Source organism: Moschus berezovskii, chromosome 24, assembly GCF_049115385.1.
Source record: "Moschus berezovskii isolate FMDL1 chromosome 24, NW_MosBer_1.0, whole genome shotgun sequence".
NCBI lineage: Eukaryota > Metazoa > Chordata > Mammalia > Artiodactyla > Moschidae > Moschus > Moschus berezovskii.
In genome coordinates, this window is record NC_142483.1 from 9,276,276 (window position 1) to 9,291,135 (window position 14,860).

Sequence of the window (14,860 nt, forward strand, 5' to 3'; positions counted from 1 at the left end):
GCCCTCTAGCGATGTCCTCCACCACATCCCCTGGCAGCACCACTGCATCCCCAAGGCCTCTCTGCCGAACCTGTGCCCGGCTGGGACCCAGGGGCGGGGGCATGGAGCAAAAGCTCCACCCAGTGCACCACAGGGGCAGCGCGGCTTCCTCTGCCCAACTTGCCACACTCCTGCCTTGAGTCAGTCCTCCACGTCCCAGCCCAGCCCTTCAGAGCCTGGCAAGGACCTTTGAGATGACTGATGCAGATGTCTCGCTCATTTCACAGGGAGGGAAGGTTAAGGAGGTCCACGTGCTAGAAGCCCACACAGACCGTCCCTGGAAGCCTCTCAAGCTGCCTTTCCAGGGAATTCCCTGCCTCGGACCGACTCAACCACTTCCGCTCTTTTTCAGCCCCCCTCTTCACTGTCCACCGTCCACCTTCCTCTCCGCCTCATGCCCAGCAGCCGGCACACCCATGGGCAGGTCCTGATGAGCAGCATGCCCCTGGTGACCTCCCACCCACTTCCTACTTCTCCAAAGCCACTCATTCTGTTCCTGACACAGTCAGCCCTCCTGTTTGTCTCCTGGCCACTACCAAGGCCATTCTGGGGCCACGCTAGCCTCAGAGACCTTGTCACCACACAACCACACCCTGTCCAACCCCCAACACTCATTGCAGAGTCTACCTCCTCTAACATCCACAGACATCCCGCACCTTCTCAGACCTGCCATTCTTCTCCCTGGCCCTCTTGGAATGTTAGTCAAAGGTTGGGGATTGGGGACAGCCAGGGTCGGGCAGGAGGCCAGGACCAGGTCTGGGAAGCCAACTCCATGTCCAGAAGTCTGAGTCTGGCTTCCCAGGGAAGCAGTGACTCTGTACCTCCCACTCTTCCCCAAACAGTCCGACTCTGGGTTGACCCAGACACTCCCTCCCAAGTCCCCATATCCAGGGTGAGGCCACATGTCAACAGCAGGAGGAGCCTGGAGCCCCTCCCCAAGGCCAGGGTCAACATCTGCTCTGAGGATATTCCCCATCTCCCCTGCTGTGGCTCCACCTCTCACATAAGAAACTGAGGAAGGGGAGAAGGGCCCAGAGTCACAGAATTGTCTGCCCACCATGCGGGATGGACTCAGCTCAACTGCCAGCCCTTGCGAACCTCACCTCCCACACGCAGTGTACTATCCCACACACCCCACCTCCGTCCCTGCACTCTTACACGTTCCCTGCGCTGAAATGCTCTCCTGGCTTTCCACTCCCTCGGCATCAGCAGGTGTCTGATAGAATAACTGGCCCCTGTGGCTTGCCCTCCTTGGGGCCATCCCAGAGTGAGCCAGCTCTCCTGGCCCAGGGGTGGGAGTTGTGCTGGGATGTTGTGTATGAACACATCCTGCTCAGCCTCCCCCACGCCCTGCCTGTGACCCTGTGCACTGACCACTGGACCTCCTCCCAGCGTCCCAGGCTCCAAGCTGCGGGATGTCCTCAAACTCTTCCCAGTCCCCATATCCGCTGGCCAGTCCCAGCCCGACCACCATGCCGCCCTTTGCAGCAGAAAGGCCCAGGGACCTCAGTGCATCGCACACAGACCCACGCCAATCCGCAAACGCTTGGTGTGCACACAGTCACACGTGCACACACACTACCCAGCCCCGCGCCCTGCCGGCGGTGGCAGTGAGGCCTGCTGCTCGCTGCTGCCTCCCTCCCCTCTCCTCTCTGCGGCCACTGGGAGGTTGGGGAGTGCCCAGGAATCCCAGTGGCTCTGGCCATTTCTAGCCAAGGATCATCCCGTGTCTCCCTGGGAGCCAAGCTCACACAAGGTGTGAGGTTCCAACTTGGGAGCGGAGAGCCATATGACCGAGCAGCCCTGGTCTGCACTTGCTGATTTCCGCCTGGCACAGGGAACACAGTAGGTGCTCAGAGTGCCTCAGGACCAGCCAGGGCACACAGTCCGAAGTGCTCAGAGAGATTCGTGATTGGAACAGAGCACACAGTAGGCGCTTAGGGCAGCTCAGGACCCGCACAAGGCACACAGTAGTTGCCCTAGAAATGCTGGTTTAAGGGCTAAAGTCACATCATATGAAAAGCTTCCCAAATGAGACTCTGAACCTTTGCAAGCTGGTATGACCCCTGAGGGGGGACCTGGACAAGAATGACCCCTTGGCGGCCAGCAAAGGGCAGAGCGGGAGGCCCTGGGGCAGCTCCAGGGGGTTGTCCCTTCCCCTGGGCTGGAGGAAGCAGCTATTTATAGTTCCCCCCTTGGCCCAGCTCCCTCTCCCCGGTGAGGCGCCAGTGCCCTCCCTCCCTGCCACTGACAGACCGATGCCCCCTTAGAGCACCCCTAATCCCGGAAAGACCCCAAAGCTCTCACACTCCCATCTAACACCACCTCCACTTCGCCCGGGTCTTTTCCCAGTCCGCCCACCCTCTCCACCCTGCCGGCGCCTACCCTGTCTGCTGCTCCCTGACCCGGGTTCCGTCGGGGAGCTGCCTCCTTCCATACCTCTGTTCATCCTGCTCCCGAACTGGTCCGGGCCGCCGCCCCCTGCGGCCGGGATTGGGGCGGCCCGGCCCTCCAGGCTCCGGAGAGCACCGCCCCCCGCCGTGGCTCCGCCTCTCCGCCCTGCCTTGGGCCCGCCCCCCAGGGCTGCTGACAACTGTGACATCTCGGTCAGTGCCCCCCACCCGCGCCCCCGGCCCCCCCCGCCCCCTGGCGGCCACACTTCCGACAGGGCTAACTTTCTCTCCAGCTGGGACCCAGTGTCTGCCCTCGTCTCCAGCCCGAGCCGTCTACACTACCCACAGTTCCTGCCCCATCTCCTGGCAAGTCTGGCCACACACTCCAGAAGGCTGGGTCTCATCTCCAGGCCCGCCATGGAGATGGGGTTGGAAGATTAGGCCAAACCTGCAGCTTTCCACACCAAGGACAGGTCAGTGAAATCGGGGCGGGGGAAGGGGGTTAGAGGAGCGCCTCTGACTCCGCCCTCGTGTGTCACTGCCTGGGGGCACATGACTGTGTGATTCTTGTCTAGCCCATTCTCCAGTCACTATGTTTATTGAGGGCTTTTTTTGCGTGCGGGAACCTTCATGTACATTATTACATCACTCAGTGCTCATAAGAAGCGTGGTGGCATCACTCGGCTTTACGGAGGAGAAAACCGAGGCTCGGAAAACTGAGGCTCAGGACTGTTCAGTGAAGGAGAGGCCAGAGCCCCCATCAGCCTGCGCTTCCTTCTCCCCTGAGCCGTGTGTGCAAGGGCAGAGCCTGGGTACGCAGAGATGTGGGTAAGACAGCGCCTGGGTGTGTGCTGAGCATGCGTCATGCAGATTTGGGGGACAGGTTCCTGTTTCTCCCAACCCCTCAAGGGCCCACACCTTGTTCACACGCACTAACAGTTGTCAGATACATGGAGACGCGGCCACCCAAGACTGTACACCCCCCTCCGACACACACACACAAGGCAAGGCTGCCACAGCCACAGACCTCCCACGTACGAGCATCCGTCTATGCCTGGAGATGCCCCCGTCCGTCTGGGGTGGGTGCTGCCTGGGCACCTCCGCCAGCACCTGTCTGTGTGGTGACCTGTGGGGGCAGGGCAGACCTCTGGGTCTGGCCTTAGATGGGCTATTCTCTCTGATGCAGCCATAGTGTCCTGTGTTGAGGTTCCTGTACGTGGCATTACGGAGACCCTATATGATGGTGTGCAGAGGCTCTTGACTGTGGGACCCAGACATGGCCAGACTCCATGCGGTAGTGACCATCCACGGTAGTGTCCAAGCTCTCCAGACATACACCGTAAGTCTGGGGGGCTCCTAGGAGTGGCTAGAGTCCATTGGCCACCTGGCTTGGCAACGTGCATGCTGTCCACACACACTGTGGCTCTGTGAGGCACTTTGGTATGACAGTGAGTCCATGTGGCGGAGTCCAGATGCACCGTGTCCAGATACAGGTCCAGCTCTGCTGCTGCCCTGCCAGTCTCCCCCATCCAGGGTGGCTCCATCCTTGTGACAGCCTCCCTCAGGCTCAGCGGCGGCCAACCTGGGCCAGGATGCGGGCATTGGCAGCAGCCTGCTCCCTCACAGCCCTGGCCCGGGCCTGCTCCAGCAAGATCTGCAGGAGGCCAAGGGGGACGTCCAGCGAGAGGGCGATGCGGGGGCCAGGGTGGGGGCCAGGGCTGGGGCGGCCCCAAGCAGCGGAGGGTACTGTGGTGCTGGCTGAGGGGCTCTCCGAGGTCACGGGGCAGGCAGTGGCCTGGGGAAATTTCTGAGGGAGGAGCTGGAAGCCTGGGGTGGGGGTTGCTGGGACAAGCAGGGTCCTGCCCAATGTCAGAACCATCAGTGTGAGCAGAGCCCACCTGGTCATCGTGTAGTCAGGCTGCAAGGAGAAAACAGGTTCAAGGCAGGGGCTCTGGTTAGCTGTGGCCCACGGACAGAGACAGATGGGGAAAGCAGAGAGACAGAGGGCGGCCAGGCCAGGGGCAGAGAGGGACAGAAACAGAGATGAAGGGACAAGGAGAGAGCCAGAGTGACACAGAGAAAACTGAGACAGAGCCAGGCGGAGAAGGGTCGGAGGGACAGAAAGAGTGAGAGAGAGAATGCGAGAGGCAGAGATGGACAAAGAGATGGAGTGGCCCAGAGACAGAGCCACAGGCGTGTCTGGGTGTGGGTGTATCTGAGAGAGAGATGTGGGGGACAAGAACAAGGAAGGGCGGGGAGAGGGAGAAAGAGACGGAGATATGTCAGAGCGGGATGGGGCGAAATAGAGGGAGAATGGAAGAAAAAGAGCCAGTGTGATGGAGATCAGGGTGCAGAGAGAAACACAGAGGGACCCAAGGGGAGCCTGAGGCTTGAGCGAGAAAGCACGTCGCAGATCCAGGGCACAGGAAGGCAGGCAGGAATGGGGGTCCTTGGGACAAGGAAGCAGCCAGAGGTCGCAGGGCGCCTCAGACCCAGAGGCCTTCACTGACCCAAATCCCAGATCCACTCTCCCTACCCCAACAGTCCTGTCCATCCCCCGACCCCAGTCTCACCAGTAGTGGCCTCCTCTGGGGTGAGCTGTGCCAGGCAGTGCTCCTCTGCACTGGTCTGCTCCTCCACTCACTTTGGGGCCATTTATCTCCCTCAGCCCCTGGGCTGAGAGCTGGGGCCTGTCTTCTGGCTTGAGGCCGCCCCCACCCATGATTCATCCTCTCCTGGGGGGCAGTGAAGGCATACCCTCAGCCCCTACCCTGTCTTCTTTCTGCGGACAAGTTGGGGACTGAGGGTCACAGGACAGTGACAGGCTGGACAGAGGGACTCTGTACCCACTCGGGATAGACTGGCCCTCCCAGGGAAAACCTGCCCCCCTGACACCCACACCCCCCACAAACAGTCACAACAGGGGCCTTTTAAAACAGCAGCTTTAATAACCCCCCAGAATCAGCACCATGTCATCATTAGCGTGGGGCAAGGGGCGGGTTGGATTCAGTCACTTCCGCTCACTGCCCAAAGCCTCCCCAACACTGAGTCATCAGCCGGGGAGGCAGCAGCCACAATGGGGGTCTGTCCACCGGGGGAAAGGTGAGACCCGTGGAACAAGTCACTGAAATAACGGACACGCTCACACACGCTCACGTGCAGACAGGCCTCTAGCACCAAGGGGGAGGGACGGCAGGGTCCAGCTGAGACACCGACTCCTCCAGGGGATGCTGGACTGGACCTCAGCTCCGGGCAGTACCTGGGTGGGGCGGGCCGGGTTCAGTCGTCTAACCGTGCCCAACGCAAGGGCCGCAAAGGATGGGGAGCCGGGGGCACAGCGGGTGTGCGGGCTCTGCCCACAGAAAGGGGTCCTTAACAGGTCCTTAAGGGAGGGGGCACCGAGGGGTACTGTACTGGGGACTCCACCCAGAGCCAGGCTTCTCTGTCAGCTCTTTGGTCTGAGGTGGGGTCTGTCCCAGGTCCCCCAGTCTTGGCGGGGGGCGGCTTCTGACCCCGGATCCTGACCCTGGACATAATCTGGGCAGGCCCCTATGGGAATGGGAGCTACGCTCGTACCTGTCCCTTGGCTGTGGGCCGCCTGGGGTAGGCAGCGGTGCTCACAGGCCTCCTGGGTCCCAAAACGGTTGGCGTTCCCTCCGCAGCCACTGTATACGAAGGGGTGACAGGCCTTCGTGCCCCCTGCCCCAGCCCGATGATACCAGCGCAGGGTGTAGGCACTGCAGGAACCCTCGTCCAGTGGAAGCGAGCAGGGGTCTGGGGATAATGGGGGGGACAGAGAGGTCAGCCGGGATGGGTTCGGCTTGCCCCTCCCCACGCCCCAATGGGGCCCAGCCCCCTCCTCACCATCATCATCCCCAGGAGCCGCGGGGTCCTGGTATTCCTCCACGGAATACTCAGAGTATTCATACTCATCGTCCTCGGGGGGTACCTGGCCTGCACACACAGTAAGGGGGTGCTGTGAGCAGGACCACTGCGGGGCCCGGTTCGCGCGGCCCAACCCTGGCCTCCCACGCATGTTCCCTGCATGTGCCCCTGCACGCACAAGCAGCCCCGTGTGTGTGTGTGTGTGTGTGCTCTGCCCCACACGCCCCCCGGGCTGCAGCCATCCTCACCGTCCTCCTCTGCGTGGGACACGCGGAGCACAGGCACCGGGCGCAGCTGCGGGCCAGCGGTGTCTGCTGCGTAACCAGGGAGAGGTCCTGGAGCCGGGAGCAGGGGGTCAGCCTGGCGACCGCCCTCGCCAAGCCCCTGCTGAGGCGACCCGGGCAATGGGCACAGCAGGGCCTGGCGTGAGGCAAGCTCCGGGAGCAGAAAATACCAGAAAACTACTCACGTGATCCAGATGCGATATACTGGCCCTGACAGGCTGGAGGGGGCAGAGAAGGCGCCAGGGAGAGAGACAACAGCAGAGAAGAGGAGACAGAGGCAGAAAGAGGCAGGGGAGAGGCTCACGGGGGATGGCCGGAGAGAGTGACAGACGGCAGCGGCGAGGAAGGGAAGCCGACACAGGGAGAGGAAGAAACCCAGGGGGAGAAGCAGGCCAGGGGCGAGAGAGAAGACGGGAACAGGCCGGCCAAAGGCAAGAGAGGGAGGGAGAGGCAGAGGGTCAGGAGCCGGCAGGAATGGAGACAGGGAGAAAGAGGGGGGAGGAGACGAGCTTCACTCTCTGATGCCCTCCAGGGCCGCCAGAGCCCCGGCCCGCATGCCGGCTCTGCTCCCACCCCCACCCCTCCACACACGGCCATCCTGGGCACCCAGGAGCGCGTGCGCCTCCACCTCCGCCTGGGTCTCCACTTGGGGAGTCCGTCAGCATGTCTGTCCTGAAACACCCATGCTTTGTGTATCCATCTGTCTCCACCCGCCTCCCTGACTGCTTGCCCCCTGCCTCTGTCTAGGGGTGCGGGGATGGAGTGGGGATGGGACCCAGGAGACTCCGGGCTGGACCCCACTCACCGCAATGCTGACTCATCTCCTGACGCACAAGGCCCCGAATGTCATCCTCCTAGGAGCCCAAGGCCACAAGGGTCATGAAGGAAACCACGGGTCACGGAAGGACAAAGGGTACATGATGCAGGGATCATGGAGGGACAGTGCAGAGTCAGGGCCCAGGGTCCAGGGGGTCGGGAGAAGGAGGCAGGGCCCCCACCCCGCCCCCCACACACTCACAGTCAGCGCAGCTTCTCCCTTCTCACCGCGGGGCCCCATGGGGCCTGGCCGCCCCTGTGGGCGATGGATAGGGCTGGGCTGTGACCTCTGACCTCACGGACACCCCAGCTTTTGACCCCAGGCCCAGGAATTCCCACTCACCTGCTCCCCTCTCTCTCCAGGCGTTCCAGGGGCCCCAGGGGCACCCACCACGCTCTCTCCGGGGGGACCTCGCTCACCCTGTCAGACACATGTGCTGAGTGAGCAGGGTCAGAGGCAGTGGGGATTAGAGGTAGGATAGTTTGGGGTCATAGGTGCAGAGGTTGGGGCAAGGATACTGGGGGGATGGATTGTACAGTCAGAGGTCAGGGAGGTTGGGGAAGGGTCAGTAAGGCTCAGGGGTCGGGAGTCAGGGCCTCTCACCTTCTGACCCTGAAGTCCTTCAGGGCCTTTGGGACCAATGCTGCCAGGTGGCCCAGGAGGACCACTAGAGCCATCATTGCCTCTGGGACCTGGGAAGCCCCCCATTCCTGGGGGTCCCTGGGGAGGGAGAGACCAGGGTCAGTGATCAGAGCCCCCAGAGACCCCAGGCCCCTCAGTTCGCCATGACCTCAGCCTCCACTTACCCGCTCCCCTTTCTCGCCCTGGTCACCCTTGGGTCCTGGCTGCCCATCAAAACCTCGGTCACCCTGGGAACAGAAAGAAGCACGGCAGTCCCTCTGCCTCAGCCTCCCTCAGCTCAGCCCCCATGAGCCCCCAGGTCCCATGGCCACCACCTGTGGCCTACCATCCAGAGACCCTGAGTCCACCGTGATCCCCAGGCCCCGCCCACTGTGACACCCCCTGCCCTGACCCCACCCATCTCCCCTTCACGGACCCTCCAACCTCCCCCTGACCTCGACCACCCTAACCCTCAGCCCTGAGGCATGCACTGCGCCACCTCCCACCCCTTAACCCTCAATCCCTACTGTGACCCCACCCCACCCTGAAACCTCAGGGCTAACCCCACTCCACCCCGCAGTGTCCCAACCTTCCTTGACCCCAAACCCTCACGACCTTATCGCGCCATCCCTGCACAATCCTGAACCCCACTGTCCACTGTGGAGGGACCCCCTTACCTTGGGACCAATCAGGCCCTCCTTCCCAGGGGCCCCCGCCTGGCCTGGAACACCCGGCTCCCCCTGGAGGAGAGAAGACATCAGCCAGTTCCTGGCCCACCCATCCAGTCCTCACTCTGGGGGTGCCCCACACTCACCAGCTCTCCTTTGCGTCCTGCCAGCCCTGGGCGGCCCGGGGGACCAGCTTCCCCCTGCAGCGATCAGGTGGAGGGGTCAGCCTTAGGCCCCAGGCCCCGTAGACCCCACACCCCCCATATCCCTCATCACCCCTGTACCTTATCTCCCTTCTCTCCATCGAGGCCACAGGCTCCTTTAATTCCCCGTTCACCCTAAAAGAAAAAAGAAGTGAGAAAGTGACCTCCTAGATAACTCACCTATGACCCCTGACCCTGAAATCCCTCTGCAAACTGCCCTTAGGTACTCCAACCTCTGACCTTCCCACCTTTGACCTAACGCCTCACGTTCAACCCTAGATACCACAGCATCTGACTCCAGATACCTGACCTCTGACCCCAGATACTTCACCCTCCAACATCAGGTCCTGATTACGGGGAAAAAAACCAGCCCCTTCCCACCTTGAGGCCCCGGGGACCCATGAAGCCAAGATCTCCTTTGTCTCCTTGGACACCAGGGACTCCGTCTTTTCCTGGGGATCCCTGTGGGAAAGGTGTTAATAAGGTCAGTGAGGGCGCAAAGGGAATCACTCTGGATGTAACAGACAGGGAACACCACAGGGTGAGGATCATCCAGAGCCACTGGAGGGGCAGGGTTTTCCACAGGGACGTGTAAGTGGACCCACCACAGGGGTGGCTGTGAGGGTAGAGTCCCTGGACAGCATGAGAGTGCTAGTTCACTAGAAGGTCAAAGGTCTGGGGCTGGGGGTCCTGGGCACCTTACCGGTTCGCCGGGGATCCCTGCGGCACCAGGCTCGCCCTGTGGGGAATGCGGGTGGGAGAGGGCAGCCCTTCAGTGCCACTGTCCCCCATGCTGGCCCATCTGCCAACCTCAGCGACTGCAGCCAGGGCCCGGTCTGCACACCGAGCCCTTGTGAGTACGTGTGGGGCCAACAGCAAGGGAGGCAGGAACCCTCCAGTGCTCAGGGGACACCCCGGACAGGCGGGCGTGACCCATGGCTCCGGGTCTGTGCCTGGAATGGGACTTGCCTTGGGTCCCGTGAGTCCACGTGCTCCCAGCAGCCCGGCTGAGCCCTTATCACCAGGCTCTCCTTTGGTGCCCTGCAGGAGTGACAGGAGAGAGCCACAATCAGGACCAGAGAAGGCTGCAGGCTCCCAGCAAGACCGGAACCTGCCAGTACTGCTCACACACAGGCCCCCGAGGCCCCTTCCCTCCAGCCCACGCTCATGGCTGGGACTGGAGACCCTGGCTGTGGGGTGGCTCACACCGGGACCCCCGATTCCTGCCACTCCTCTTACACTGGGCCCCAGCCCTACCTGGAGCACCCCTAAAAGCCAAGGAGCCCCCTTCCTGTCCCGCAGGCCTTCTACGGGGCCAGACGGCAGACTGCCTCCAGCCGCACGCCCAGGCCTGGAGCACCCCTCAGAGCCCCATCCTCTCAGCCGCCCCATAGTCGCTATGCAGACAGAACCCTCCCCTGACCCCAGGAATCCCGCTTCCATCCTCCGCTTGTCCTCACAGACCCTCCATAGGCACCCCCGCTTGCAGGACCCCCGTCCTCACCCTGCACAGAACAGCCCAACCTCGTCCCCGTACCTTCTCTCCAGGTTCCCCGCTGTCTCCCCGAGGTCCTTTGTCACCATCTGTGCCCCGAGGCCCTCGTTCACCCTGGGTCAGGGCCAGAAACCAGGGTCAGGGCCTACAAGTCCCTTACCCTCCGAGGGTTTGAGATCTCAGATCCCCTGGTCCACCCCGCACAGGAGCACCCCCCACCACAGACCAGACCCACTCACCGAGTCCCCCTTGGCACCCCGTGGCCCCGGAGGCCCCAAAATCACAGCAGAGTCGCCCTGAGTGGACAGGGGGAAGTCAGAGCAGTCAGGAGCACGCTGAGTCCCCTGCCCTCTCCCGTGCCCACACTCACCTTGTCACCCTTCAGTCCTGAGGCACCAGTGTCACCCTGTTGGGTAGAAGAATGTGGGTCTCACTCCAGTAGTAAAGCCCCAGATCCTGAGTTATAAGACCCGTCCCCACCCACACTCACGCCAGGGGCCTCTGCTCCATATCCTTACCTTCTCCCCACGTTCCCCCCGGCTGCCTGGGGGGCCCTGCATGAGAGAAGATGATAATGAGCTAAGGGAAACTAGGGGGAATAGTGGAGAGATGGCTCGGATGCAGGGGAGGACTAGAAGGCCCCAGGGAACAGGGGAGACAAGGGACCAGAGAGCAGATGTGGAGAAGGCAGAGGACAGCAGAGGCTGTGGAGACCCGCAAGGGCACAGAGGGCTCAGGCAGGGGACTGGGTCACGCCACTGCTCCTCTCCCCCAGGGGACCCACCACGAGTCCTCGGGGTCCCTCCAGGCCGGGGCGGCCATCTTCACCCTGGATGGTGACATTAGATTCAGTGACTCAGTAAGTTGGAAATCAGAAGCAAGAGCCATGAGGAAGGGAGTCCCAGTGTGGCTCCCTGGAAGAGCCATGGCCGCAGGGCAGGACATACGCACCCGGACACCGGGCTCCCCACGCTCGCCTCGGGCCCCAGGTGGCCCTGCTCCAGTGTCCCCCTGGAGATCAACGGGACACCAGGGGTTAGTCAGGGAACTGGTGGAGGGCAGAGGGTCACAGGAGGGTCAGCAGAAGCTGAAGGCGGTGGTGCAGGAGGGCCAGCAGCATTATCAATCTACCTTGTCTCCTTTGAGTCCAGGGGCTCCAGGTGCTCCCTGTGGGCAGCGAGATGAAGTCAGTCTGTGGCTCAGCCCCCAGCTAAGTCCCCAAGACACAGCAATCAGAGACATGGGGCATTGGGGCGTTCCACTCACCGCTGACCCAGGTGGTCCTGGGGGCCCCAAGGGACCTGGGGCTCCCTCTCTCCCTGGGGCGCCTGCCAGACCCTATGGTAAAAATGAGGCAACAGAGGTGAAGGGAGACTGGGGAACCTTCCTCCCAAGCTGTTCCCCCAAGACCAGGAGCCCCCTGAGCAGGGCTGGGCCCCTCCTCCTCACCCACAACCAGATCCAGAGGTCCTGGGCCCACCAAGTCCCCACACGCAGCCCTCGGCGCCCTTACCCGCTCTCCACTGGGGCCCGGCTGCCCCAGCTCTCCTCGAGGGCCTGTCTGACCGGGGAACCCCACAATACCAGGAGGTCCGGGGGGTCCAGGGAGGCCTGAGTCTCCCTGGAACAGAGACAGCAAAGGGAAGAATGGCCCCAGCAGGACCCCTCTCCAGGACTAGTCTCTTCCTCCCACCTCCAGGCCCCCCGCCCCGCCTTCTGCCCCCACCACTAGCCACAGGGCACCATTTTACCTTTAGACCTGGAGGACCAACTGGCCCAGGGGGCCCCTGGACCCCAACTCCTGGGTCACCCTTCAAGGGAAAGAGGAGTCAGATCAGGCTCAGGGCATCTCGGGACAATGACCCCCCCCATCGGGAATGCCTAAGGGCACATATACCTTGTGACCTTTGAGTCCTGGAGCCCCCTTCTGACCCTAAGAGAAAACAAGGTAATCAGCACTTGAGAGCAGGAACATGAATCCAGAGTTCAGTATGGTCCCAAAACCAGGGGTTCCCAGGGGAGCTCGGAGGTGACCACAGACATTTGGGACTGAGGATGTGAGCACAGGTCCATGGGAGTGCGGACAGAGGCGGGATCTCAGATGTGTCCCAGTCCAGGGAGCTTAGCAATGAGCACAGATATGACCACGACGTGCCCACAGACATGAGCTCAGATACGGGAGCAGAGACAGGGCAGGGGAAGGGGCAGCACCAATACATGACCAAGGAGCGGCCCACAGAACTCCCACAGGTCCCGAGACCAGGAGATGAGACAGGAGCACGCGTGCTCACAAGTGAGGACCAGAAGACCTAGGATGAGCATGTGGAAGCCAGGAGATTCGACCCCCATGTGCTCCGGGAGCAGGACCCCGAGTGCTAAAATGTTCGGCCAGGCTCAGGTTCAGAGGTGCCCAGGCCCAGGAATGTCCCTCAAGTCCATGACTACACTCCTCAACCCGGACTCAGACTCGCCTGGACCCCAGACTCACATCTTCGCCAGGGTCTCCAGGCTCCCCTGCACGGCCGGCTTCACCCTGCATAGAAAGTGGGGTGAGGGTGAGGGTGTGTAGCCACCCAACCGTACCCCTCCCTGCCCAATGATCGGACCCTGGGGCCAGGCCCACCTCACCTTCTCGCCCCGCGGCCCCGGCAGTCCTCGATCACCTTTGGCTCCCTGTGGACACAGGGGTCAGGAGGACACATGGGTGTCAGGGTCCCAGACAGCAGAGACTCGAAGAGGAAGCAGGAGGCCCAGGCCAGGTGGGGAGTATTACGGAGCGTGAGGGTCATGGGGTGGGTGACCTATGTGCTGGGGGTTCCACACTCACCGGCTCTCCCACCAGGTCTCCAGCAAGGGCTCCAGGGGCGCCCTGATGAGAGAGAAGGGTCAGTGGGATTCCTCAGCCTTCACCCCTGCCCCCCACCCCAGGGCCTCCCACACACTCACCTTCTCTCCCTTTGCTCCAGGGGGCCCGACCACAGCCTGCAGGGAACGGCTGGTGAGTCACCCCGCTTCCTGCCACCTCCCCACCCTATCCTGCCATCCAGATGGGAGGGGCAGACTTGGCTTGGGGGCCGGGCAGAGGAGCTGATGTGGAAGCTGGGGGTCAGGAGCAAAGATCACCTGTCCAGGGTTCCCCATGGGTCCCGGCTCTCCTTTAGGTCCGACAGGGCCCGGCAGACCTGGTGACCCCTATGGCAGAACAGCGGGCAGAAATCAGTGCCTCTCCTTCCGCTACCCCTGCTGCCCAGCCCTTCTCTCCCTGCGGGCACGTGGTTGCACAGCCCCCATCGCAGGCCCGCAGCGAGCTCCTCTGAACACACACCGGCACGCCAGGGGCTCCTCTGTCTCCGTCTTTCCCAGTGGCACCATCACGACCTGGCGCTCCTGGCTTCCCCGTCTCCCCCTGAGAGGGGAGAGCTCTGTCAGGGGCTTGCCCGCTGACCCGAGCCCTGGATCCCGGCCCTGACCCCCAGGACTCACCACTTGTCCAGGCAAACCCGGTGCCCCTTGAGGACCCTGTGGGGAACAAGTCGGATGTGAGAGGGACATGGACAGCAGGGGACCCAGTGGGGCAGGGACTTCGTGTCCCCACAGGGGCCTCACTTACCACCAGGCCTGACGGGCCAGGGGGCCCAGGAAGTCCCACGGCTCCAGTAGGTCCAGGCAGGCCCTGGAGGAAGCAGGAGTTGAGGGCAGTGCCAACCCCGCCCAGCTCCCTGTGACTTCCCCATGGGCTGGGCCACTCACCCGTCCCGGTGGTCCTGTCTCTCCGGGCTCCCCCTGCCAAAAACATAGACACTGACTGAACCGACAGATGGACCAGAGGCCCCTCAACCTCGGTCCACAAGCAGAGCCCACAGGGACGGGGCACCTTGGTGTTCAGTGGGGCAGTGACATCCCCGGAGGCTGGCAGACACTGTCCTGGTGTAGACAGGCTGCTCTGAGTCCCTGCCTCCTTCCAACCACGTGCCGACACAGGCCTATACTCACCTTTAGGCCAGAAGGTCCCTGGGGTCCCGCAGGGCCAGCAAGACCCTAGAAAAAAATATCAAGGGCAGGAAACAGGGGTCCGAGTTGCACCTGGACTTACAGACTAACACAAACAAGTTATCCACCCGATGTGGGGACAGATGCCTGCCCCATGCCCACCAGGCGGTGCTTCCCCATCACTCACCGGGGCCCCGGGTGGTCCAGGGTCTCCGTGGCTGCCCTGTGGGAGAGAGACAGAGCCAAATGGGGTGGGGTAGTCAGTCCCACCCTACCAGGGAAACTGAGGCAGGACTGCCCATTGTAGGGGGTGCCCATTAGGAAGGGAGCAGGATTCTGGGGTACTCACCGCTGGGCCAGGGGTCCCCCGTGGACCTTGCAGACCCTGTATAGAGAAGAGGGCTGCTGAGCCTCAATCTGGCCTCCCGTGGGCCTGTTCCTGCCCTCTGGAGACCTTTGCCTGGA

At 62.5% G+C, this 14,860-nt stretch overlaps 3 protein-coding genes across 5 annotated transcripts in view; all 3 read right to left on the reverse strand.

Moving 5' to 3' along the window:
• The window catches only part of PFKFB4 (6-phosphofructo-2-kinase/fructose-2,6-biphosphatase 4), a 40,750-nt gene extending 38,214 nt beyond the window's left edge, over positions 1-2,536 (reverse strand). The window contains exon 1 of one of the 2 annotated variants that reach the window (XM_055413755.2): positions 2,425-2,536. In XM_055413755.2, coding sequence (XP_055269730.1) covers positions 2,425-2,488 — 64 coding nt within the window. In that variant the 5' untranslated portion in view covers positions 2,489-2,536. The remainder of the gene's footprint in view (positions 1-2,424) is intronic. The other variant, XM_055413757.2, reaches the window with a different exon arrangement.
• A 1,463-nt stretch (positions 2,537-3,999) lies between these two features.
• On the reverse strand, positions 4,000-4,338 carry UCN2 (urocortin 2). Its single transcript, XM_055413341.2, has one exon. The coding sequence runs from the start codon at positions 4,336-4,338 to the stop codon at positions 4,000-4,002; it is 339 nt and encodes a 112-aa protein (XP_055269316.2).
• A 1,020-nt stretch (positions 4,339-5,358) lies between these two features.
• Positions 5,359-14,860, reverse strand: part of COL7A1 (collagen type VII alpha 1 chain) — a 30,998-nt gene continuing 21,496 nt past the window's right edge. Inside the window, exons 80-118 of one of the 2 annotated variants that reach the window (XM_055413758.2) lie at positions 14,745-14,780; positions 14,583-14,618; positions 14,399-14,443; positions 14,156-14,188; positions 14,016-14,078; positions 13,889-13,924; positions 13,731-13,811; positions 13,529-13,597; positions 13,352-13,387; positions 13,233-13,274; positions 13,034-13,078; positions 12,894-12,938; positions 12,303-12,338; positions 12,157-12,216; positions 11,919-12,026; positions 11,672-11,743; positions 11,537-11,572; positions 11,357-11,416; positions 11,190-11,234; positions 10,924-10,959; positions 10,776-10,811; positions 10,645-10,701; positions 10,448-10,519; positions 9,880-9,951; positions 9,614-9,649; positions 9,292-9,372; positions 8,992-9,045; positions 8,854-8,907; positions 8,717-8,779; positions 8,225-8,287; positions 8,022-8,138; positions 7,761-7,838; positions 7,620-7,673; positions 7,407-7,455; positions 6,787-6,819; positions 6,566-6,652; positions 6,297-6,386; positions 6,009-6,206; positions 5,359-5,691 (exon numbers count right to left, since the gene is read on the reverse strand). In XM_055413758.2, coding sequence (XP_055269733.2) covers positions 5,675-5,691; positions 6,009-6,206; positions 6,297-6,386; positions 6,566-6,652; positions 6,787-6,819; positions 7,407-7,455; positions 7,620-7,673; positions 7,761-7,838; positions 8,022-8,138; positions 8,225-8,287; positions 8,717-8,779; positions 8,854-8,907; positions 8,992-9,045; positions 9,292-9,372; positions 9,614-9,649; positions 9,880-9,951; positions 10,448-10,519; positions 10,645-10,701; positions 10,776-10,811; positions 10,924-10,959; positions 11,190-11,234; positions 11,357-11,416; positions 11,537-11,572; positions 11,672-11,743; positions 11,919-12,026; positions 12,157-12,216; positions 12,303-12,338; positions 12,894-12,938; positions 13,034-13,078; positions 13,233-13,274; positions 13,352-13,387; positions 13,529-13,597; positions 13,731-13,811; positions 13,889-13,924; positions 14,016-14,078; positions 14,156-14,188; positions 14,399-14,443; positions 14,583-14,618; positions 14,745-14,780 — 2,331 coding nt within the window. In that variant the 3' untranslated portion in view covers positions 5,359-5,674. Of the gene's footprint in view, positions 5,692-6,008; positions 6,207-6,296; positions 6,387-6,565; positions 6,653-6,786; positions 6,820-7,406; positions 7,456-7,619; positions 7,674-7,760; positions 7,839-8,021; positions 8,139-8,224; positions 8,288-8,716; positions 8,780-8,853; positions 8,908-8,991; positions 9,046-9,291; positions 9,373-9,613; positions 9,650-9,879; positions 9,952-10,447; positions 10,520-10,644; positions 10,702-10,775; positions 10,812-10,923; positions 10,995-11,189; positions 11,235-11,356; positions 11,417-11,536; positions 11,573-11,671; positions 11,744-11,918; positions 12,027-12,156; positions 12,217-12,302; positions 12,339-12,893; positions 12,939-13,033; positions 13,079-13,232; positions 13,275-13,351; positions 13,388-13,528; positions 13,598-13,730; positions 13,812-13,888; positions 13,925-14,015; positions 14,079-14,155; positions 14,189-14,398; positions 14,444-14,582; positions 14,619-14,744; positions 14,781-14,860 lie in introns of those variants that run through there. The other variant, XR_016036128.1, reaches the window with a different exon arrangement.